At 35.3% G+C, this 23,393-nt stretch overlaps 4 protein-coding genes across 5 annotated transcripts; 3 read left to right on the forward strand and 1 right to left on the reverse strand.

Annotated features, from left to right (window-relative positions):
- Positions 1 to 539: 539 nt before the first annotated feature.
- Positions 540 to 9,118, forward strand: LOC141689664 (dnaJ protein ERDJ2A-like). The gene is made up of 11 exons (XM_074494019.1): positions 540 to 681; positions 1,655 to 1,884; positions 2,000 to 2,095; positions 2,175 to 2,295; positions 2,399 to 2,505; positions 2,610 to 2,827; positions 3,421 to 3,598; positions 3,728 to 3,847; positions 4,976 to 5,062; positions 5,526 to 5,636; positions 8,091 to 9,118. The coding sequence occupies exons 2-11, from the start codon at positions 1,699 to 1,701 to the stop codon at positions 8,913 to 8,915; spliced, it is 2,049 nt and encodes a 682-aa protein (XP_074350120.1). The 5' UTR covers positions 540 to 681; positions 1,655 to 1,698; the 3' UTR covers positions 8,916 to 9,118.
- Positions 9,119 to 9,429: 311 nt separating this feature from the next.
- Positions 9,430 to 10,189, forward strand: LOC141689073 (uncharacterized protein PAM68-like). The gene has a single exon (XM_074493248.1). The coding sequence runs from the start codon at positions 9,524 to 9,526 to the stop codon at positions 10,046 to 10,048; it is 525 nt and encodes a 174-aa protein (XP_074349349.1). The 5' UTR covers positions 9,430 to 9,523; the 3' UTR covers positions 10,049 to 10,189.
- A 3,321-nt stretch (positions 10,190 to 13,510) lies between these two features.
- On the reverse strand, positions 13,511 to 14,581 carry LOC141688899 (uncharacterized). Of its 2 annotated transcripts, XM_074493043.1 has the most exons (3): positions 14,425 to 14,581; positions 14,223 to 14,298; positions 13,511 to 14,107 (listed from the first exon to the last, which is right to left on the reverse strand). In XM_074493043.1, exons 1-3 carry the CDS (start codon positions 14,428 to 14,430, stop codon positions 13,698 to 13,700), a joined length of 492 nt encoding a protein of 163 aa, XP_074349144.1. In that variant the 5' UTR covers positions 14,431 to 14,581; the 3' UTR covers positions 13,511 to 13,697. The 2 variants fall into 2 exon arrangements, with proteins under 2 accessions (XP_074349144.1, XP_074349145.1); XM_074493044.1 differs by lacking the exon at positions 14,425 to 14,581 and having other exon boundaries at positions 14,223 to 14,304.
- A 3,220-nt stretch (positions 14,582 to 17,801) lies between these two features.
- On the forward strand, positions 17,802 to 19,176 carry LOC141691978 (uncharacterized). Its single transcript, XM_074496726.1, has 2 exons — positions 17,802 to 18,367; positions 18,771 to 19,176. Exons 1-2 carry the CDS (start codon positions 17,802 to 17,804, stop codon positions 19,174 to 19,176), a joined length of 972 nt encoding a protein of 323 aa, XP_074352827.1.
- The last annotated feature ends 4,217 nt before the right edge of the window (positions 19,177 to 23,393 follow it).

Genomic DNA, 23,393 nt, shown 5'->3' on the forward strand with positions numbered 1-23,393 from the left:
TTTCAATTTCTGGTTAAAATGTTAATATTTTTTAAATTATATATGGTGTAACATTTTTTTTTCTGAAAATATTACTTTTAGTATCGCACTAAAATAAAACACGTAAAATAAAACATATACAAATCCTCAGCATCAAAGTAAAGAAAAAATTTATTTTAATTCATTTTCTCGGCACAAGTCAAAGAAACCAACAGTTTTAAAAAATAATACTCACTCTATCCCAATTTACTTGTTTAGTTTAATTTTACACATAATTTATTTAAGGTGCATATTGACTACATAATTCTGTTAATTATTTTTCAAATTTATTTTTTATGAATAAAAATTTAAAACTTGAATTTTATATTCAAAAAAAATTGAAAACTAATATATGAAACTATGCTGTCAATATATCTTAAAGTACGGGTAAAAGTAGGGAGTACCATTTTTAATATACTTACATTTGTTAATTATAAAATTTGACATCTAATTAGAAAAAGTATATTATTCAGATAATTTTTAACAAAAAAAAAAGATATTACTTCCTGATTATATAAATCTGAAATATAATGTAAAGGGGAGTAAAGAGTAAGTTAAAACTCAAAAAAAGGATAGTTTAGATCTGAGCCTGAAGGGAGCCCCGTTCTTTTAAACCCCTCTCTTTTTTTCTCCTCATTTTCATCCTCCGTTCAGTTTCTTCAGGTATTTTTTTTCATCTTTTAATTTATTTGTGTGTATATATTTATATCTCAATTACTTGATAATAGATATGTGTGTGTGGATAGTTGAACTGAATTGTGGACCTGATTCTGACATTTCGATACTCGTTGCTTTGATCTCAATTACGTATTCGATTATTATATTCGAATTCGATTATTTCGTATATCAATACCTGTAATTTACTGTTGTTTGGAGCTCTGCTAGTTTGGTGAGATGGATTGTTTACCTGTAAATTAACTGATCGATTCAGTATATAATTGGGATGAGCAATTTAAATTGAGTTATTTGTGTCGATTGTCCGTTAAATTATGAATGGTACTTAGTTTGTTATAGAGGATTATTCAAGGTCTTTAACGTGTATTTTGGATAAGGTAATGAGCAAATTGTAACTGGTTGGTTGCAAATTGTAACTTGTAAGTGAGATAAATTGTTTACCTGGTTGGTTTGAAATGCTACTGGCATAAGCTAATTGATATGAATTATTTACGTGAAGTGTTTTTCAGTATATGAATGGGACTGTGTTTATTGTAGGTTTTTCTGAGGCATTTAACTTGTGATTTAGGTTAGGAAATGAGCGAAATGTAAATAGAAATATTTATCTTGTAATGTGTATATTCCTTAATGGATCACCAATTAATTGAAATAGATTGTCTCTTGGAATGTGTGGTTTTTATATTTCCGTTCTATTTCGTGATAATGTACAACCAGGTTTACAAACTTGTTCCGAATCTTGGAAGATCAATTACTTAAGATAATTGCTTCAGATAAACATACCCACATATCTCTAATAAGTAATAAGCCTCTAGGTTTAGACATTCAATACCAAGAGCCTTTCGCGGTATCAAGCTACTACTCTAATTTCCTGAACCTGACCTTTAATTTACAATTTCAAGAAGCAGTTATACGTGCACATCATTATAGATCCTTCTAATCATCTGTTAACATTTCATTTCAGGTATAGCAAGGCAGTAAGAATATACACACAGACAAAAGTTTACTATGGCTACCTCGGAAGAAAATAGTGGATTGTTTCCGATTTTCATTTTGACAATACTTGCGATTCCTTTAGTGCCATATACAATACTAAAATTATGCCGTGCTGCCTCAAAAAAAGCTAAGCCCATCCACTGTGACTGTTCAGTTTGCTCTCGATCAGGAAAGTATCGCAAATCAATATTTAAACGGGTACATTCCTCATGCTCTTCTTGCAATCGATGATTATCTCTATGACTTATTGATATCCTGTTTATAGTATAACTTGTTCTTTTCTTGTTCTATTTTTTAAAAATTTCTCTTGCAGCTTTCAAACCTCTCAACATGTAGTAACATGACACTCGTGCTTCTGTGGGTTGTCATGGGTGTCCTTGTTTATTACATTAAACATATAAGTCGTGAGGTAAATATTTTTACGAAAACTAGTGTTTTGATGGTTTCTGATCCACAGAGGATACTTATTTATTTTGTTTCCGTGTTAGATACAAGTATTCGACCCGTTCACTATACTTGGGTTAGAATCTGGAGCTTCAGATTCTGAAATAAAGAAAGCTTATAGGAAGCTTTCTATACTATACCATCCTGATAAGAATCCAGATCCAGGTTGGAGGTGTTTTGGTTCTTTAAGTACATTAATTGCCTTTTTAATTGTGCGCAAACTAGAATCCTAAAAAATAATAATTTCCTGTGTTCTATATTTATTTAGATGCAAACAAGTATTTTGTGGAGTCCATATCCAAGGCTTATCAAGCTTTGACGGATCCAATTTCACGTGAGAATTTTGAAAAGTATGGTCATCCTGATGGTAGACAGGTATGTACCATAATCTCTTGGAACAACCTTTTTATACATTTATGATATAATGCATCATTCAATGTCAATCTAGTATCTACTAAAACTACCATATCTGGATGTAGGGGTTCCAAATGGGAATAGCTCTGCCCCAGTTTTTGCTTAATTTTGACGGTGCATCTGGTGGAATATTGTTGCTATGGATTGTAGGAGTCTGTATTCTCTTGCCCTTGATTATTGCTGTTGTATATCTATCAAGATCATCCAAATACACTGGAAATTATGTCATGCACCAGACACTGTCAGCTTATTATTACTTTATGAAGCCTTCCTTGGCCCCGAGGTAACAATTTATAGTTCACAGTTCACAGTATATGGGTGTCAAGAGACTTCCAAATTCTTTGGGAAGTTATGTATAATACCAAGAAGACCTTTTTTATGTATACAGATGAACTATATTTTTTATTTCACAAATGCCAGCATTTCTTTTTGCACTTTGATCCTTTCAATGTTATGTCGGTCCTTGTTTCTGAAACACCCTACTGGGGTTCATTTTTCGAAATTTCAATGTACGAACTTGGCATAATTAAGGTGTAGCACACTTCTAGTAGTACATGTATCCAAATGACATTCAATATGTGACATTGCTGCCTTTATATTCTAATAAAGTACATTAGGTTTGGCTTACTGACATTATTTTACCCATTTTTTTTACTGCATTCAATAACAAGGTGGCAATTATTTCACTGAGGATATGCGTAGGCCTACTTTTTTTAGATGATCTAAACATAGGCCTTTTACTTTGTTAGTTTGTTTGGCAGAAATAGATAAATTTACTCATTACGATTTGATCGATTGATTGTAGAATATGAGCTGGTGTATACATGTATCCATAATTACGTAGTAATTATTCTTTTGTGATACCTAATATTGCAGTAAAGTCATGGACGTGTTTATTAAAGCTGCTGAGTACATGGAAATTCCGGTCCGTAGGTCCGATGCTGAACCTCTTCAGAAGCTTTTTGTGGTGGTTCGAAGTGAGTTGAATTTGGACCTTAAGAACATCAAGCAAGAGCAGGCAAAGTTTTGGAAGCAGCATCCCGCACTTGTCAAGGTACATTCTTGTTGAAATCAAAATATCAAATTACTTTGCGGTGCATTAAATGAAGTGCTAGAAATCAATTTTAGAGTTCCATATCTTATAGTGAGTCTAAATCTTACTGCCTTGTCTTTTTTCTTGCAGACAGAGTTGTTAATTCAAGCCCATTTAACCCGTGACACAGCAGCTTTGTCACCCGACTTGCAGCGAGACTTTAAGCGTGTGTTAGAGCTTGCACCTCGCCTTCTTGAAGAGCTGATGAAAGTTAGTTTCTGAATTTACTCTTCACTGATATATATTGAAGTGCACCTCTGGTGAAATTGATGTTGGGTACATTCTTTTTATCTCCATGGTACATTAGACTAAACAGTTATCACCAATTGACCTACATATCTCCTGTCTTGACCATAACCCTAAGATTTGCTGCCCTCAGGATTGTTAAGTCCATGACATGAGGGTTCGTTTTGGTAAAAATTTTATGATTGTCAAAAGGTTCTGGAGTATATTGAGCTTTGGTTTACTGAAATTGACTTTTTGTGTGGTCCCAACTCCCAAAAAATTATCCAATACCCATAATGATGCTTTTAATTTTAACCTTTTTTGTTACTGCTTCTACCTACATCAGTGGTATGTTGTTGATGCTAGTTATGTGCTGATGATAGTTATAACACTCATGTAGCACATTAATAAAAAATTTAGTGACATTATAAAAGAGTAGCAAATGAAAAATTATATTTTTTGATAGACCATCTTTAGATCTTGAGGATTTTGCCACTTCTTCATATGATAGTGTTTAAGGATACCTAGTGTTTAACAGTCCGCTGATAGTCTAATCCATAATTTTGTTATGGGCAATATTCACGATTGATTCTTCTACTTTAGCTAATGGTCATAGACAAAAATCCATTAATTATTGCATAAATGAAGTGATCATATGCTGTAAGTGAGAACTCACCTCAATAAAGCCATAATCTTGTACTCGGTGAGGTCCAATAATCTTTTTCCTAAATTCCGCAATATCAAGAACCATATCTTAAGTTTTGTCCATGTAATAGGTTATGTGTGTGTGTGTAGTGTGTACTTCTATCCCATTCAATATCTGTCTACCACTACCTTGTGGATGTATCGCCAGAGAACCCTACCTTGAGGACGTTTTACCAGAGAAATTGCCGCTTCTCTGAAGTGGAGTATTTATGAGAACAATTGTACTCGCCATCTCTTATCTTTCATGCCTTTTCTTCATTATTTAAATCTTGCTTCTTCGCAAGGGCTAAAGCATTACTGGCCTCATCCCTTATAAAACAGTTGATTTTAAATCTATAAAGCATACTTAGAATTTGAATATATGTTTAACCTGCCATTTAATGATAATTTATTAATTACCATATGCAGATGGCTGTTATACCGCGGACAGCTCAGGGTCATGGTTGGCTAAGGCCTGCAGTGGGTGTGGTTGAACTTTCCCAATGTATTATCCAGGTTTGAATTAACCGGCTATCTGTTGTAACTGTTCTTTATTTTTCACCTTTTTTTTGTGAAAAAACATCAATCTGTAAAGCTTTCTCAAGTCTCAACTACTTCTGTTCTGTAAGAACATATACCTGCCTCAGTGATCGCTCAATAAACATAAAATATTTATTTCGTTATAGTTTTCCAATCTGAGCTATTTTTTATGTCAAGAACATAAAGAAATTTCAAAGAATTCGTTATTGCATACCTTCTCCTTCTCACCATCAAATTTCCCTTATTTGTTTAAACATGCGGTGATATCTTTTTTATTTAGATTTGTAGTCTCTGATAAATTATCTTTTTACTGCCCTGGTTTTTACTTGGCATACTAGTTCAGTAGTTTTGTCATGTGATCGTGTCCTAGTATTATTGCCTACGTCTCTATCTTTCTCCTCTTGCTATGATGAAGTATCATGACTGGATCTTTTTTCAGGCTGTTCCTCTTAGTGCAAAGAAAGCTGGTGGAGGATCTCCTGAGGGCAATGCACCATTTTTTCAGCTACCTCATTTTAGTGAAGCTGTCATAAAGAAGATAGCCCGTAAGGTATGTCACTGCTTCATAGTTCTGCCTTAATACATTTAATTGCTTATCAGCTTGCTGACGGGGCTGTTATTAGTACATCATTCAGCCTTAATTGCAAGTTTCTCTACTGTTCATAGTACAAAGTTGTTTGGATAACTTCTTGGTCCGGTGGTATCTCTCTCACCCCCTTTTAAGGGAGGTCGAGTGGGTGTGTGGTGTGTTTAATTATCAAAAAGGAAAAAAAAGCCTCCACTTGGTTAATGGCTCATTAGGCTTCAACCTATAGCATCTGAAACTCATATAGGAATGCTAGGTGCTGTAATTTAGAACTGGGATTCTTGCCGGCTTTCAGATTTGGAAGCAAGCTACCCATCGCCTATCTCACCTCCGTCCCCTTTAATGTTGAACACGGGCGCTGAAAGCCAGACATTAACCTACCTTTTTGAGAAAGATCAAAGGGACTGTAAAATGTGAATTAAAGAGAGAACATAAATTTTAGTTACCAACCTTTGCTTCACAACGAAAAAGATCGAAAGGGGCCCAAAAACCCCCAAATCAAAAACACAGAAGCCTTTTTATTTTAACCCCCCCCCCCAATGGTAGCGATTTGGCCAAAAAATTTAATTCCAGTGGTGATATATAGGTCGCTGTTCTTTTTCGCTTTATAACCTGTTTGCACAATATAAATTCACTGTCTAAACGATGAAAGGAAATTGTTTTAATATCTTAATACACCCTGCCCCCCAACTTTTAAACTGGGAGGAAAGATGAAGAGGAACTAACATAATAGAATTTGCATTCCTATTCGTGCTCGCGGTTTTTTTTTCAAGGAAAACAACTGAAGAGGGATGCAATTAATGTGCTTTTACTCCAAAAGTGGAATGCAAAGGAAAGCAAGTCTGTGGGGTAAATTAAGAGGATTAATATTATAAATTTACCCCTTGCTAATCAAAATATTATTTTATAAATGCAAAGATAAAATTGTAATTTAATGACTAAGTATATGCTTTTTTCCAACTAGGGAGCACTTGAATTAAAGTAGTTCCACTCTTTATTTTTCAAACTTGGGAGCAAATGACTAAATGAGTGAACTTCTTACTTTCCTTTTTATATACTTGCTCCCAAATTACCCTGCTTTTCCACCCTTAAAAGACTAGGGAGCGTGGCTTTAATGAATTTTTTTATTCCTGTGCTGCTGGACAATGTAAATGTTAGTCATTAAACTATCGGGTCCACATTTTTTGATGGTGTATCTTCAAAATCTGTGGCGCTTGGAAGTTTATAATCTGACATGTCGATGGCGATGTAATTTCGGGCACCCCAGATCCTGTACAAAAATTTATGTACAGAATGTTATGACAAGTTTACATGGCTGCCATGTCATTTTGATTAATATTAATTGTAATTTATATTAGAGAAGAAATAAAGTCTAATTCTAATTAGTGAAACAATTCTAAAAAATTAGACACTTTATATAGAATAATGGACCCTAGGACAAATTGTAAACGAATTGTTGGCACTGGCATCCACGCCAGCTACATTAAAATCATCTGGGATAAAAATGTGGGGTCTAGTGCAATATTGAAACTGGTAAAAATGTCTTGCTATCCTAATGAAGAAGGAAAAAAAACCCTATCTTCAGTCTTGTACACAACATAGCAGCGCATATCCTTATCTCAAGTCTCAACGAAAATGATGAAGAGGAAGAACGAGAATTTGAGGGGCCGGAAATTGAGCTAAATGAATCCGGAGCTTCTGAATTGTTGAACTTCATTGATTGATGCTTCATGCTCATTTAGTGACAATTTTAGTTGTATTTGATGTGCTCTACTATGTTTGAAAGTTAAGACTGTGCCAAGTATTATCTTCTTGTTAAATTTGTGTTTGTTTTTTTGTATGGGTAAAAAAGCGCATCTTAATGGTGCTTTGCAAGTGGCACTTCAAATTTGGGTCTTGCGCTTTTGAAGAATGTGCGCATTACACAACACTGCTGCCAAGAATACCTAGATCTAGAATACTATATCTTGTGCATAGTCTAGTACATTGCAACAGAGGGAGCTGTATGTTTGAATTTTTTTAATTCTGCCCAGTTAAACAAAATTGTTGGAGAGAGGAATTGTTGACTTGCATATGCTTTGGACAACTGACGTAGTAATTAGAAGCAGCCTGATCAAACCTAACTATGACCTGCGTATGAGCTACATGACATTGGCATTGGGGATAGTGATGCAGCGTAACTTAAATCGAGCCTTATTTGCAGACAAAGAGATCTCAAAAAGTGTTTTCAAATATTTATAGTGATAGCATAGTTGACCTCTAAGAACAATTTGGTGCATGTTACTATGTTCTTAAAATGAAATATTATGTTGTACTTACAGTCAGGCGAGGCCTCTGTTCTGTTTTATTTTCTAAATTTAGTTCTTTCAAATGTCTCTCTGATCTCTGATCTAATGTTGGTTTGCCTTTCCTTTTCAGAAAGTAAGGTCGTTTCAGGACCTGCGGGATATGACATTTCAGGACCGTGATGAGCTGCTTTCTCAAGTGGCTGGTTTCACTGCTGCTGATGTACAAGATGTGGAAAGAGTTTTAGAGATGATGCCTTCCTTAACGGTCGATATTACTTGTGAGACTGAAGGTGAAGAGGGTATACAGGAGGGTGACGTTGTCACAGTTCAGGCTTGGGTAACGGTCAAACGTGGTAATGGTTTGATCGGTGCCCTCCCCCATGCTCCTTACTATCCCTTTCACAAAGAAGAAAATTATTGGTTTCTGCTTGCAGATCCCAATTTAAACAATGTATGGTTCTCTCAGAAGGTCATTTTCATGGATGAAGCAGCAGCAGTAACCACTGCCTCAAAAGCAATCGAGGAGTCGATGGAAGGTTCAGGGGCCAGTCCTAAGGAAACTAGCAAGGGTGTTAGAGAAGCAGTTGAGAAAGTTAAGGCTGGGTCGCGACTAGTGATTGGCAAATTCCAAGCACCAGCAGAAGGAAATTATAATCTGACCTCTTATTTACTTTGCGACTCATGGCTTGGTTGTGACAAAAAGACCAGCGTAAAAGTCAAGGTCTTGAAACGAACTAGGGCTGGTACTCGGGGAGCCCATATGACGGAGGATGGACCAATAGCAGAAGATGGAGCCGAAGAGGAAGAGGAGAATGAGGAGGAAGAATATGATGAGGATTATGAGAGTGAATATAGTGAAGATGAAGAAGATACAAGGGAAACAAATAATAAGGGTGCGGCTAATGAAAATGGCAGGCACTCTGATTCAGAAAGTTCAGAATCAGAAGAGGATTAAGATACTCAAGTTTACTAGTTACTGGAAAAATAAGACGCTTAAGTTGTAGGTTCCGATTCAGAAAGGAAGTTTTATAGAGACAGCATTCTTCTTCAATGTGTGATCATGTACCCTTACTATAATCTTTCATGCTGATTATGTAAACTAGAATTCTATACCAGAAACACATAGTACAAAATTACATTTTTGGTTACAATCCCGAATTTTTGAAACCATGTTTTTGTGTTTTCTTTTCTGCGGAAACAATTTTTGAAGTCGTGGTGGCTAATCTTTGGCCAAGGCACTCCTTTTTTTCATATCTGGTTAATGTTATGTGCGTATATTTATGCAGATCAGTCTCCGAAAGAGGTTTCATTTTCTTAATAACCTCCCAGCAGTCTTGAAAGAGAAAAATAATCAGGGCTGAAATAGGCTAAACATCAGAAATATGTTGATAATGTACAAGAATAGCCCATTGTAATATGTAATATGATAATATCCGAATTAGCATAAAATGATAATGATATATAGCAAAACCAATTCACTGTGACCATTCATGCTAGATAAGATTCTGAACAAGCTAATAACACTGGTGACAACTTTACAAAACCAAGCCATATAAACAAGCCATGAGAGGCCTTTGCTGCGTTGAACAAAGCTTTCTTCACATCACAAAGCTATCACCATTAAAACCAAAACCTCCATTCCTTCATCCCAAAACAAAATGGAACATACAGGCCAAAGCAAAAGGCTTCAGTGGTGCATCAAACAAAAACATTGTCCAGGCAAAAAAGGGCATGCCTAAAGAGCCTGAAAATGGTAATGGTAAAGATTATGATGATGATGACAAGATACCACAAGTAGTGACAGACAGGATGATTAAAAGGATACTGTTTTATGTAGGAGTGCCTTTAGTTACTGGGGTGATTATATTACGAGGTTTTGATGTGGTGAAAGAACAGAATGTTGTGGATGTGCCAAAATGGCTGCCTTTCTTGACTACATTCATTACATTTGGTACTTCTGCACTTGGGATTGCTATTGGTACACTTTCTGCAAGCTGGGATGCTGATAGAGAAGGTTCGTTTTTGGGGTTCGAAGAAGCGCAGAGGAACTGGGTTGAAATGTGGAAAGAAGAGGATGAGTTTAATTAACAAAGGTGATTATAGTGCATCATTAGTTTGCTATAGGTTTATGTATATTATGGTTAATTATATCTCAATACAATGAGCACATTGTTGGTCACTTGATCATTAGTATTCATCTTCATCTTTAACATGTTTTATTAATAATTAGATTGTTATGTCTTACTAATGATAACCTCATTTAATAAATAAGCGAGAATTGAATCAGATTAGGAGGAGAGATAAACCCTTAGGATTATAATCATGGGATAATAATTCGGGGATAACTAATCTCATCAAAATTAGTGCTATGGATTAAATAATCCTATTCTAAGTTTGTTTAAAAGGATTAAGTGAAAAAGAGTAAGCTGCCAACACCCTAGATTGAGGTGATGAAAATTTTAATTTTTATATTATAAATTAACCATTTTCAACCCTTTATAACAAAACACAACCCCTACTTTCCCAAACATGGTTCCCTTGAGTCAGTCCCAGCCGAGCACAACTCACTCCCTCCCAATCCTCCATCCAAATACAGCATTAAAGTGTTATCTTATCTCGCTGCTAAATCTCTAACATGTTTAAGTATATTTTTTTTAGTATTTTTTTTGTGAAGAGTTTAATAAATGGTGAATCTGCGTAGAGATCTGAAACTGTTTTGAGTGAATAATCTAATGAATTTGTAAACTAGTGATAGCAGGGGTATAGTATATAATTTTGGCTTTTATGCTGGACAGACGTGTAGATGAAATCTACAAGACCCTTGGGGCTTATCACATGTATAAAACCTATATTATACTCACTAATCAGTAATCATAATCACTAATCACCTTCTAATTAAATAGAACTACACTCTCTGTACTTGCAACTTGTAATATAAAAACTGTCGTTCACTCTTTAAATGTGTTCACCTAAACAACACATATCACTCAGAATATTTTCAGTTGAATTGAAGGAGACACTTAAGTTAATTATTTATGTTTTTAAATAGAAAAACTGTTAAGCAGATTTCAACTTCGACTGAACTTTTTTTACATTGGAGGGCATTTTCAACCCATTACACTGTTTTAGTGTAATTTTTATATTAAGATAGTGTAAAAATTACATTATTTTCAAATTCAATTCCAACCAGCTAATACTAAATTATACATCATTTTTCAACTATATACTATATAGGTTATTTTATTATTAAAGTACAAAAATAAAATTAAAAAATAAAATGATTGTATACAAATGTAACAAAAAGAAATTAGTAAAGAATTATAAGGACAACATGAAAATATAAAAAAACTCTTAAAAATTAATATAACATCAAATTTGGTATAATTTTTACATATCAAAATTATGTAATTTTGAAAATTGGGTGGAAGCGGAGTTTCAAACTAAAATAATATAAAAGTATATTTTTAGAGTTAAATCGGAAAAGATAGGAAGAAGCAAGAAACAAAAGACAAGCCAGAAGTGTCGGTTTTCTATCATGGTCAACTTAAGGGGTTATCATCTTTGAGAAATTGAATTATTTGTTTTTGATAAAGACATTATTTTGTTTGAGTGGTGCTCTTGAATTTTTTAATTTTGTCGTGTTGTGTTCTAACTAACAAAAAGCAGGCCGTCTTGAATAAATTGAATTTAATACTGATTGAGACAATACATTTATCGAAACATCAATCCGATGGCAAACGTCAGTTAAAATCTACAAACTCTAGTTTAATTAAATGGTTTAAGAATGTAATGTAACAGAAATTCATCTATCTTGACCCATTTTTTAGTTTATCCGTAAAATCTGGGCTCTAGAAGCTAGAACGTAATCAGCTCAATTTCGACAATCGCTTGCACCGCTCGTAATAACACCGTTTATTGCAGATTGAATATGAATTGACAGTACAGAAATCATAAAATCGTGGATCGACTGTAAATTTAATTTTTAAATAATTTCAAAAATCGAACCACAACCGCAAATATATATCATAAATATAAATATATATATATATATATCATTATATATTTGAAACACCGTATATAAAAATTATAGAATAAATAGTTTGGGTTTTGGGGTTCTATTTTTTTATTTTGTTGTACTATATTATTGGATTTGTTTTACAGTTTACTGTAATCATATATAAAACATTTTAATTTTACAAAATTTTAAAATTTGAAAGATATATTCTAATGAACTATTTTATTCCCGTAGAAACTACTACTAGAGTCTAGAAGGCATAAAATTCATAAAAAAAGTTGCATAGTTTTAAGTTAATCTTCTACGGAGGGGTAGTTCAGAACTTTATACAAAAAAGATTGACTTGACCCAGTTTTGCGGACTCTAACGAAAATTCTAACTCCATTTCCCAAGTGCGTGAAATGTTTTTACCCTTTTAACAAGGTGCTTCAAATTCTCGCCTGAATGCTCAAAAGATTATTAGGAAGTTTCAACAGTTCTAGCCGCCGGCACCAGCAGTTTTTCGCTGAAAAGCGGTTAAAAAAGTGTTTGATAAAATTTAAAAGCTGATTTTCGAAAAAGTTTTTTGACTTAAAAGCTGCTGTTAAAAAAACAAGTCCCCCATGCTTTTAGAAAAAGCTGTTTTTCAGCCGTTGCGGGAAGCAGATGCTGATTTCACCATCAAATCTTATTAAAAGCATCATTATTTTTTAATTTTTTACATCAACACATATCCGTATCATAAAAATTACCAAACAGTCATCTGATTTTTACAACAGCATTTTTTCAGCAGCAATTTTTGTAACAGCACAACAATTTTTAACAACAATATTAAACAGAGCCTTAATCTGCCTACAATTTTGAGATTGTTGTATTTTGGTGAATTTACTTTACAAAATACATTCAATTATAATCGTACTTGTTATGATAGTTCACTCAAATATTAATTTGAAATCTAAATACACGGAAACTAATTCGGACTAGTTCCCTCGAATATTAGTGCCCGTTTGGGAAATATTAAAATAAGTAACTTATAACTTAAAATTAATAAGTGACTTAAAAGTGATAAGTATATGAATACTTATAAGTTATGTAAGTGTTTGCTTAATTTTACTTATAAGTCAAAAAAAATTTAACTTAAATAAATTAAAATAAATTATTTTTAAATATGATTATCTTAATTAATGACTTGTAAATTAATTTAACATTTAAAAACATATATTTAAAAACTAAAATTAATAAAAAGAGTGAAAAATCAAAATAAGTTGAGAAAAAGTACGTCGTTACCAACATTCAACTTATCAGCTTATAAGTTATAAATTTCACTTATAAGTTGGGTCGATAAACAGTCCGATACAAGTACTTACGGGCTTATAGTCTCGATGTGCAGAAATATCCGAACACCTGATTAATTAAAAAGATTTGGAACCAGAATGTTGTACACTGCATGTAGTTATCAACTAATCAACAAATATTCGTAAAATGGTAGCAACAATTAACAAAAAGCTTGGTAGAGAAATCCACAATTTCCTACAACTTAAATGCATTGCAGCACAGAAAGAAAAAGTAGATACCTCATTTATTTAACGTAAACATCGTAGTATTAACCAAATACATACTACTAATCAATAAATTCTAGCACTAATTAACCACCTATACAAAATTATAGCAACACTATCCCAACCCATCACATAGTAATATTAATTATTAGTAATATTAATTATATTTATTTAAAAATCATAATCAACAAATAACACAAGAATTAGGATCTTCTTCAACACTCCTGTGATTAAGATAATACTGCTGCAATGGCACTTGAGGCTGTTGCTGATAATTATAAGCATAGTGCTGCTGAAAATATCCTGGATACACTTGTGGTGGTGGAACAAAATAGCCAGGGTATGGCACAGCTTTCACTGCTTCATCCTTCTTTTTACCGTCATCTTTTTTACCGTCATCTTTCTTCTTGTCATCTTTCTTTGGATCTTCCTTTTTACCATCATCTTTCTTCTTCTCTGGTTCTTTTGCTGGCCCTACTGTGAGTATCTCTGTGTGACAGAGTTTTCTGAGTTTAGCCACTATTGTTATTGGATCTATATCTCCTGTGACTGTTAGTTTCTTGTCTTTCATGTCCATTGAAATTGAATCCACTCCTGAAATTAAAAAAAAAATATCAGAATATATGTTAAAATACTACTAAACCTTAACATGAGGAGAGAGTTCGAGTTTCAGCGAAAATACGGCATGTACAATTGTGTGGGCGCTTACCAGTGAGGCCAGAAACAACTTTCATAGCTTTTTGCTTGACTTTGTCATCATGCAACTCAATTTTCATCACAACTTTCTGCATTACAAATAAATATATTAATATCCATAAACTGTACAATAACAATATAGATACCACTGAAAATGAAAAGTAGACTATGATATTGATATTATACATATATTTAGCAAATATATATATACTAACCTTCATGTTATTGTTGGTGATAATGAGAGATCTGTAATGTAAATTGTTGTAGAGATCTAAAGTTGAAAAGAGTGAATATAAAAATATTCAGGGGAGAGACTTGAAACTTGAAATGAAAGAAGAGGAAGTTTGAAAGACTTGATGAAGTGGGAAGAATCTTGATGGGGGGTTTTTATATTACAACACAAGGGCGTGAGAGAGCTGAGTCAACCAAGTCAAGATATAACGTGGGTTCGAACTCAATTTTTTTACTCCTTCTGTCCCTAAAAACGTTTCTCATTTGTGATGGACACGTTTGTCAATGCACACTCTATTAAGATATTCATTACGAATGCAACAAGATCATTTATGACTATATTTACTTTTATAGATTAGATGTAAATTAATAGTCAATCGATTATCATAAATAGTGTAAAAAGTCAAAATAGGAAACATATTAAGGGACGTAGGAAGTATCTTTTACTTTTGTCAGATGACAAAGTGGAATTTTCTACTAGGGGAGGAGTGTTTCAGCTCATTGTTTGAAGAAATTATTGAAGGACGATGTCGTTTTAGGCAATTTAAAGTGCGATTTGATAGTGGAATGACGATTGTATGGTACGCTGCCGTGTTAATTTGTTGGCGTCTTTATTAGGGGCTCTTTCCATGAAACTTGCGGAGCACTCAGTAGGGGTACCTAATATACGTATAAAGCTCTCTTTGTATTTTGTAACGCAAAAAAAAAATTAAAATTCGAAATGATGTTGTGTAATGCTTTGTTTATGTAACCATGTTTATATATCTTTTTTCCCTCCACAGAAAACAATTTATATAAGGAAAAGATAAAGTATACATTATCAAAAAAAATTATTCTTCATAAAAAATATATTTGTTAAAATTAAAATCACAATTATTAATATCCATTAAACTTAACATTCGAATATAATAAAGTAGAATCTCATCTAAAATTAAAAATCAAGTGTGACATAAAATTCAGTATATAATTAAATTTAATTATATATATATTTATAACAATAAAATTATGTGTAAAAATATTATATTGATTCTAATTTTTTCTTAAGTTATATTTTCATTCATAAAAAATCGTTTTATATGAAAATTAAAATCTAAATATATATATTTATATATTTATATATGATTCTTTGATAAATTTTTAATATTTTTATATAAGGGTGTTTTTAATGGAAAAAATGACTTTGTTGGTGTTGCCTAGCAATAATTGGAGATGAAATTGATTAACCAAATTGTCAAGTGATGTCAGAATAGCCCAATAATTATCGACATTTATTTTCATGTTACTCCCTACGTCCCTAAAAACGTTTATTATTTGTGTTAAACACATTTGTCAATCTACACTTTTAATTCTTAATATTTTTAATTTCATATTATTATTAAATATAAAAACTTTATTATATTAAAATATTCATAAATATGAATTCAACAAAATCACTCATTAGTCATGATGCCTGTTTGGCTACCGGCTTATAAGCCACTTATGGCTTATAAGCCCTTAACAGCTTATCGACGAGTGTTTGTCGACCCAACTTATAAGCTGAATTTACAACTTATAAGCTGATAAGTTGAAAGTTGGCAGTGACGTACTTTTTTCCAACTTATTTTCATTTTTTCACTTTTTTCTAAAGTTTTGTTTTTAAAATATAAATTTTTAAATATTTTATAATTTAAGATTCATGAACTAAGATAATTATATTTAATAATTATTTGTTTTAATTCATTTAAGTAAAAAAAATTCTGACTTATAAGTAAATTTATCCAAACACTTATAGAACTTATAAGTATTTATCAACTTATCACTTATTTCGCACTTAATCATTTTAAGTCATAAGTTACTTATTTTAAGATTTCCCAAACGGGCACTATGTTTGATCTTATAAATTAGACGTAAATTAGTAATAAATCGCTTATTATCCTAAACAGTAAAAAAGTCAAAAGGGAAACGTTTAACGGGACGGATGGAGTAATAAATTAATTATTCATTCGGCATATATTTATCTGGTCAATTGACTGGCAACTTATTTTTGTTTAAATAAAATTCGCCTTGTTTTAGTCAAAATTTAACCTATTGTGAACATTTGAATTTCATAATTACTGATAAGTGATAACAAGTTTGTTGTTAACACCCGCCAAGTTCGAACAGGGCCCGGGTCTATTTAGACGGTGGCAGACCCTAAACTTTTAAAGGTCCCCACAAATTATGTATTTATATAGATATTTTTAATTAATATTTAAAAAATATGTTCATTAAGGACTTAAAAATATAAATTTTAGCTATTATAAAAAATTTATATCAACCTTTTAATAAAAAATGTAAAATATTATTAAATTTATTTAAATTTATTCAATATTAATGTTGCACTTTAATTTTTTAGGTACTTTTAAATAGTTAGTATTATTGTTGGCTGTAGGCCCAATAAGGCACTCTGAGCGAAGACCCATCGAACGATTGAGCTATTGGGCCGAAGGCCCATCAGACCCATAAGCCGAAGGCCCACGGAAAATTTCAGGCCGAAGCTCATTCTTCTTCAGGACCGATGGAAAGGAGAAGAAGCATACCGCCCCCTTTTCACTCCCACTTTAATGATGACTAACGTAAGATTCATTCATGGTAAAATTGGGTATAAAACCCCTGGAAAAGTAAGACAACACACACACAGATTCTCTAAAACACTCTGTCGAAGTCATCTTCACGGAGGCCGAAGCCTATTTAAAAACCCGAAGGAATCTGGGCGTAACATTTGGCGCCGTCTGTGGGAAATACGAGAGTTACAAGCCAAGATAACGAGAACATGACAAAAATAATTCATGAACATTCACCGCCACCTGGCTTTTCCGACAAGGGACAACCATCCGCTCTAGTGGACGAAGATGGGGTCATCACATTGACTCCTGAGGAAGAGGCCTTACTCCTAAAGATTCAGGCAGGAAAAGGCCGCGGAGAAGGGTAAGGCCAAAACTGATCAAACTGAAAAGGCAGCAGAGGCCCGAGCAAAGCGAAGAGAGGCTGATGCGCTCCGGCTGAAGGCCCTGCAGCTGCAAAGAGAGGAGATTAAATTACAAGAGCGAACTTTGCGCGAAGCGTTGCAGGCCGACGAACCTGGAAGAACAAATAAGGATAGAAGAGAACGAAGGGTGCATGATGAAGAAGATGAGTCTGACTCTGATTCGCATCCCCGAAGGAAATGGACCAAACAACCCTTCTCGTCTGATTCGGACGAAGAGCCTGATGGACCCCGCCTCAGGCTCAATCGTCTAGAGAAGGCCCTGTTCGGCGATAGGAGGGCCGACAGAGAACCGGTTGTGTCCCAAGAAATTGAGCAATATCGACCCCCCCGGGCGAAGAAAGGCAAATCCCTAAGATGAGTGAGTTCAGTGGGAAGGATGACCCTGAAGATCACTACGAAAAGTACGAGCTGCTAATGATCGGGATGGGTCACAATGATATCATGTTATGCAAAATGTTCAAGACCTATCTGAAGGGGTCAGCATCGATGTGGTACAAATCCCTCAAGCCCAGGCCCATTGGATCTTACGAAGAGCTGAAGAGGAAGTTTCTGAAGTACTACTCGCACCTATACCGAAAGGCGAAGGACACTGAAGCCCTGGTCCACTGCAGGAAAAGAGCGAACGAAGAGTTGGGGGACTATCTCGCTCGGTTTAAGGAGGAAGCTGAAATGGTTACTAATCTGGACAAGGTCAAAGCAATGGGCTTCTTGACGGCGGGGCTAGACCCCTATAAAGGTAAAAAGCTTCGCTCATCTCTTTACAATTTCCCCCCGAAATCCCTAAATGATATATATGTGAGGGGCGAGAACATTCACTGGAAGATGGAAAGTATAGGGGATATAAGGACTCCCGAAGGGATGACCGATCAAAGCGAGCCGACAGATACGAAGGCTAAAGATCAGGCGCTGACCGAAGGATGGTAAGAAAGAAGGAAGAAAAGAAACAGATCGGGGGGCCGAGCGGCGGCGAGATAGAGATTCGGTCGTGTTCACCCCTTTGAATGCACCGATCTCCAAGATTCTCCATGAGATCAAGGGCAAACCCGGATTCGTCCGTCCGGCTAAAATGAAGGTCCCAAACCACAAGAAGAACCCCGACAAATACTGCGACTATCACAAGGACAAGGGGCATAACACCGATGAATGTTATCACCTCAAAAAGCTCATTGAGCGAATGATCAAAGACGGCGAACTTAACCAGTTCGTCCGAGATCTTAGAGACAGGCTTGGGCCAAATGAGAATCAAGAGGAGGAGGCATAGACCGAGGAACCAGAGCGAAGGGATAGGATAAGGGGCGAAGTAAAAACTATATTTGTGGGCAGCATCTTGGATAAGGATAGTAAGACAACCAAGAAGAAATACGCCCGACAACTGTACAATTTATATCAGTTCGGTCAGGCGAAGCCCCATATGCCCATGACCTTCAACACTGAAGACTATGAGGATGTCATTCGTTCGCACGAGGACCCTCTTATTATAAATCCTATCATCGGGCATAATAAGATATGGAAGGTAATGATAGATACTGGAAGTTCAGCCAACATACTATTCCACAAAACCTACTGCAAGATGAACTTGGCCGGAGAGCAGTTAGAGCCCTGCAATGAGGCCCCCCTTTACACCATTGGAGGACATCTCATTCAGTTTGAAGGAACAATCACGCTCCCTGTCCTCCTGGGCAAATTGCCATATACTGTTGAGAAGCCAGTAAAGTTCTACGTGGTTTGAATCGAGAGCCTGTACAATGCAATATTTGGGAGACCCTTCTTGTCGACCTTTGAAGTAGTGGAGTTTATACCCCATCTTAAGCTCAAGTTTCCAACCGAGAAAGGGGTAGGAGAAATGAGGGGCGATCAGAAAACTGGCCGAATCATAATGCTGGAAGATCTCGAGAAGGATCTGGAATACGAAGGCTCGGACGAAACCAGAAAAAGAAAGCGGGTCGAATCCGAATCCAACGGAAGCCGTGAAACATTAAATATTGAGTTGGAAAAATTTGGGGAGGATCTCTCGAGCCCGATAGCCGAGCCCGCGGTGGAAACCGAAGAGGTAGAATTGTACGCAGGTCATTCGGGAAAAATGGTTCGGATTGGGAAAAATATGGGGGCAGATCTGAAGGAAAAGGTAGTAGCTGTCATCCGGAAATACCATGATGTGTTCGCCTGGGGGCCCGAACACATGTCCGGCTTGGATACCAAGACGGCTAAGCACTTCCTGAATGTGCAGCCCGAGGCCAAACCGGTAAAGCAGAAGAAGAGGACATTTGCAGTCGAACGACAGAAGGTTATAGAAGCCGAAGTAGAAAAACTGTTGGAAGCCAAATTCATCGAAGAAATCGAATACGCCGACTGGCTAGCCAATGTGGTGGTTGTCAAGAAGTAAAATAGGAAGTGGAGGATGTGTGTGGACTATACGGACCTCAATAAAGCATGTCCAAAGGACCACTACCCCTTGCCCAACATCGACCAGTTGATAGACGCTACGGCAGGATATTAGGTACTTGGTTTTTTGGATGCTTTTTCTGGCTATCATCAAATTTCTATGAATGACAAGGATGTGCCCAAGACAGCGTTCATAACTCCGAAGGAGACTTATGCTTATATTAAAATGCCCTTCGGACTAAAAAATGTTGGAGCCACATTCCAACGAATGGTAAACAAGGTCTTTAAAGAGCAGATCGGTCGGAACATGGAAGCATATGTAGATGACATGATTGTAAAATCATTGTTCCAAGATCATGTCGAATATTTGAAAGAGTGCTTCGAGACGCTCCGAAGCAATAACATGAAGATCAATCCGAACAAATGCACCTTCGGAGTCTCCAGTGGCAAGTTCCTAGGCTACATGGTCAGTTCCCGGGGAATAGAGGTGTAACGGCCCGCACTTTCGGACTATTAAATCTAAATACAAAACTAAATTCCAATACAATTATTAATCCGAAATTCTATTACAAAGGTCACTATTACAAACGCGCAGCTAATGGAAGCCCAAAAGTCAATCAACTCCAAATCTAAGTCCTCGAACTTGAATGTTATCCAACTTGAACTCTTAGACGAAACCTGAAATTGTAAGTAATGAGCTATACAGCCCAGCAAGAAAAAAATCGATCCAACTAGTAGGCCAAGTAACATGAACATATATAACAAAATACGATAATTTATACGATACAATGTACAATATACGAAACAAACACTTTCGGTACACTTTCATATTCTTATTCGATACACATAGCACATAAACAACAATAATTCAAAATTCATAATCCATGCCACGACCACTACAACCCGGTGATAACAGTCCCAAATTTTCTGAAAACTATCACTACAATTCGGTGACTGCGGTCCTAAGTTCTTATTCGATATTTTTACAAACCATGGCACAAATCAAAGATCCAAAATTATCGTCTAGACACCACAGAGATTCAATAATACGTATACTTGTAACATATAATACTTTCAAATATATCATCACTTAGCCCATATTTTGATAATTAAATATATACACATAACACACAATTTCGAAAACACTAGCTGGATCGATCGAAAACTTACCTCAAAACCTGACCAGATCTGAATATAGTAGCCTTTTTGACCCTCTAAACAACATTTTCTTGAAAAACACGAAACAAGAAAGTTGAAGATAACGAAAAGACCTCTCCGAAAAATCCAGGATTCCTGAATTCTGACTTACGATGAATTTTCTAAAAATTTTACAAGACTGCTGATTTATGAGAGAAAAAGGCCTACGAATTTTAATGATTAAAACGAGGAAGACGTATAGAATGTATTTATAACGATACAAAACCCTATTTCTTAACCTACAAGTTATCCATATTATAATCTGATCCAAATTTTAGGCCCGTTAGTCTACTTAAATTTTAAATCCTAGTCATTGTCTAATTGTAATTCTATTATTCTATTATTAATCTAATTTTAAACATTACGGGATATTACATACTACCCTCCTTAAAAAGAATTTGGTCCCCAAATTTACAACAATCATATATTTCTACACCCCCTAATCTCCTATTGGTCAAACTTAACTATGGTCCACATGATCGAATCCTAGGAAATTTACTAGTCCCATACCTAATACACTCTGAAGGACAGCCTGCTCATGATACCAACTGTAACAGCCCGCACTTCCGGACTATTAAATCTAAACACAAAACTAAATTCCAATACAATTATTAATCCAAAATTCTATTACAAAAGTCACTATTACAAACGCGCAGTTAACGGAAGCCCAAAAGTCAATCAACTCCAAATCTAAGTCCTCGAACTTGAATGTTATCCAACTTGAACTCTTAGACCTGAAATTGTAAGTAATGAGCTATACAGCCCAGCAAGAAAATAATCGATCCAACTAGTAGGCCAAGTAACATGAACATATATAACAAAATACGATAATCTATACGATACGATGTACAATATACGAAACAAATACTTTCGGTACACTTTCATATTCTTATTCGATACACATAGCACATAAAAAATAATAATTCAAAATCAATAATCCATGCCACGACCACTACAACCCGGTGATAACGGTCCCAAATTTACTGAAAACTGTCACTACAATCCGGTGACTGCGGTCACAAGTTCTTATTCGATATTTTTACAAACCATGGCACAAATCAAAGATCCAAAATTATCGTCTAGACACCACAGAGATACAATAATACGTATACTTGTAACATATAATACTTTCAAATATATCATCACTTAGCCCATATGTTGATAATCAAATATATACACATAACACACAATTTCGAAAATACTAGCAGGATCGATCGAAAACTTACCTCAAAACATGACCAGATCTGAATATAGCCCTTTTGACCCTCTAAAAGACGTTTTCTTGAAAAACACGAAACAAGAAAGTTGAAGATAACGAAAAGTCCTCTCCGTAAAATCCAGGATCACTAAATTCCGACTTACGATGAATTTTCTACGAATTTTACAAAACTGCTGATTTATGAGAGAAAAAGGCCTACGAATTTTAATGATTAAAATGAGGAAGACGAATAGAATGTATTTATAACGATACAAAACCCTATTTCTTAACCTACAAGTTATCCATATTATAATCTGATCCAAATTTTAGGCCCATTAGTCTACTTAAATTTTAAATCCTAGTCCTTGTCTAATTTTAATTCTATTATTATATTATTAATCTAATTCTAAAAATTACGGGATATTACAAGAGGCGAACCCTGAAAAGATCGAAGCAGTCATTAATATAAAAGCCCCTAAATGCATCAGAGACATCCAGAAGCTGACCGGTCGGCTCGCCGCCCTTCGGCGTTTCATCTTCCGATCAGCCGAAAAGGCACTCCCCTTCTTCGCCGTTCTTAAAGGGTCAAAGAATTTCGAGTGGGGGCCCGAGTGCCAAAGGGTATTTGAAAAAGTGAAAGAATATCTTACTAAGGCACCACTCTTAATGAGGCCCGACCCGAAGGAAACTCTCCAACTTTTTTTGGCCGTGTCCGACAAAACCCTACGGGTCGTTCTTGTGAAAAACTATGAAGGCAATCAATACCCTGTGTTCTACGTGTCCCATGTCCTCAAGGATGCAGAGACAAGGTACCCCAATGCCGAAAAATTCGCATATGGGTTGGTTATGGCCTCCCAAAAATTGTGACATTACTTCCAAGACCGAACGATTCAAGTTGTCACCAGTCAACCTCTGAAGAAGATTTTAACCAGGCCTGAAGCCTCGGGAAGAGTAGTGGCCTGGACCATCGAACTCGGGGAATTTGATCTCGAGTATGTCCCCAGAACGGAGATCAAGGCCCAAGCCCTAGCTGACTTCGTGGTCGAGTGCACATTCACGGGGCCACAGGATCGCACGACCAGCGAACAGCTCATTCGGACCCCAGGAAAATGGAAGCTCTTTGTAGATGGGCCAGTCGTTGGGAAAAGGTGTGGGGCCGGATTAATTCT

This window comes from Apium graveolens, chromosome 10, assembly GCF_009905375.1.
Source record: "Apium graveolens cultivar Ventura chromosome 10, ASM990537v1, whole genome shotgun sequence".
Classification (NCBI taxonomy): Eukaryota; Viridiplantae; Streptophyta; class Magnoliopsida; order Apiales; family Apiaceae; genus Apium; species Apium graveolens.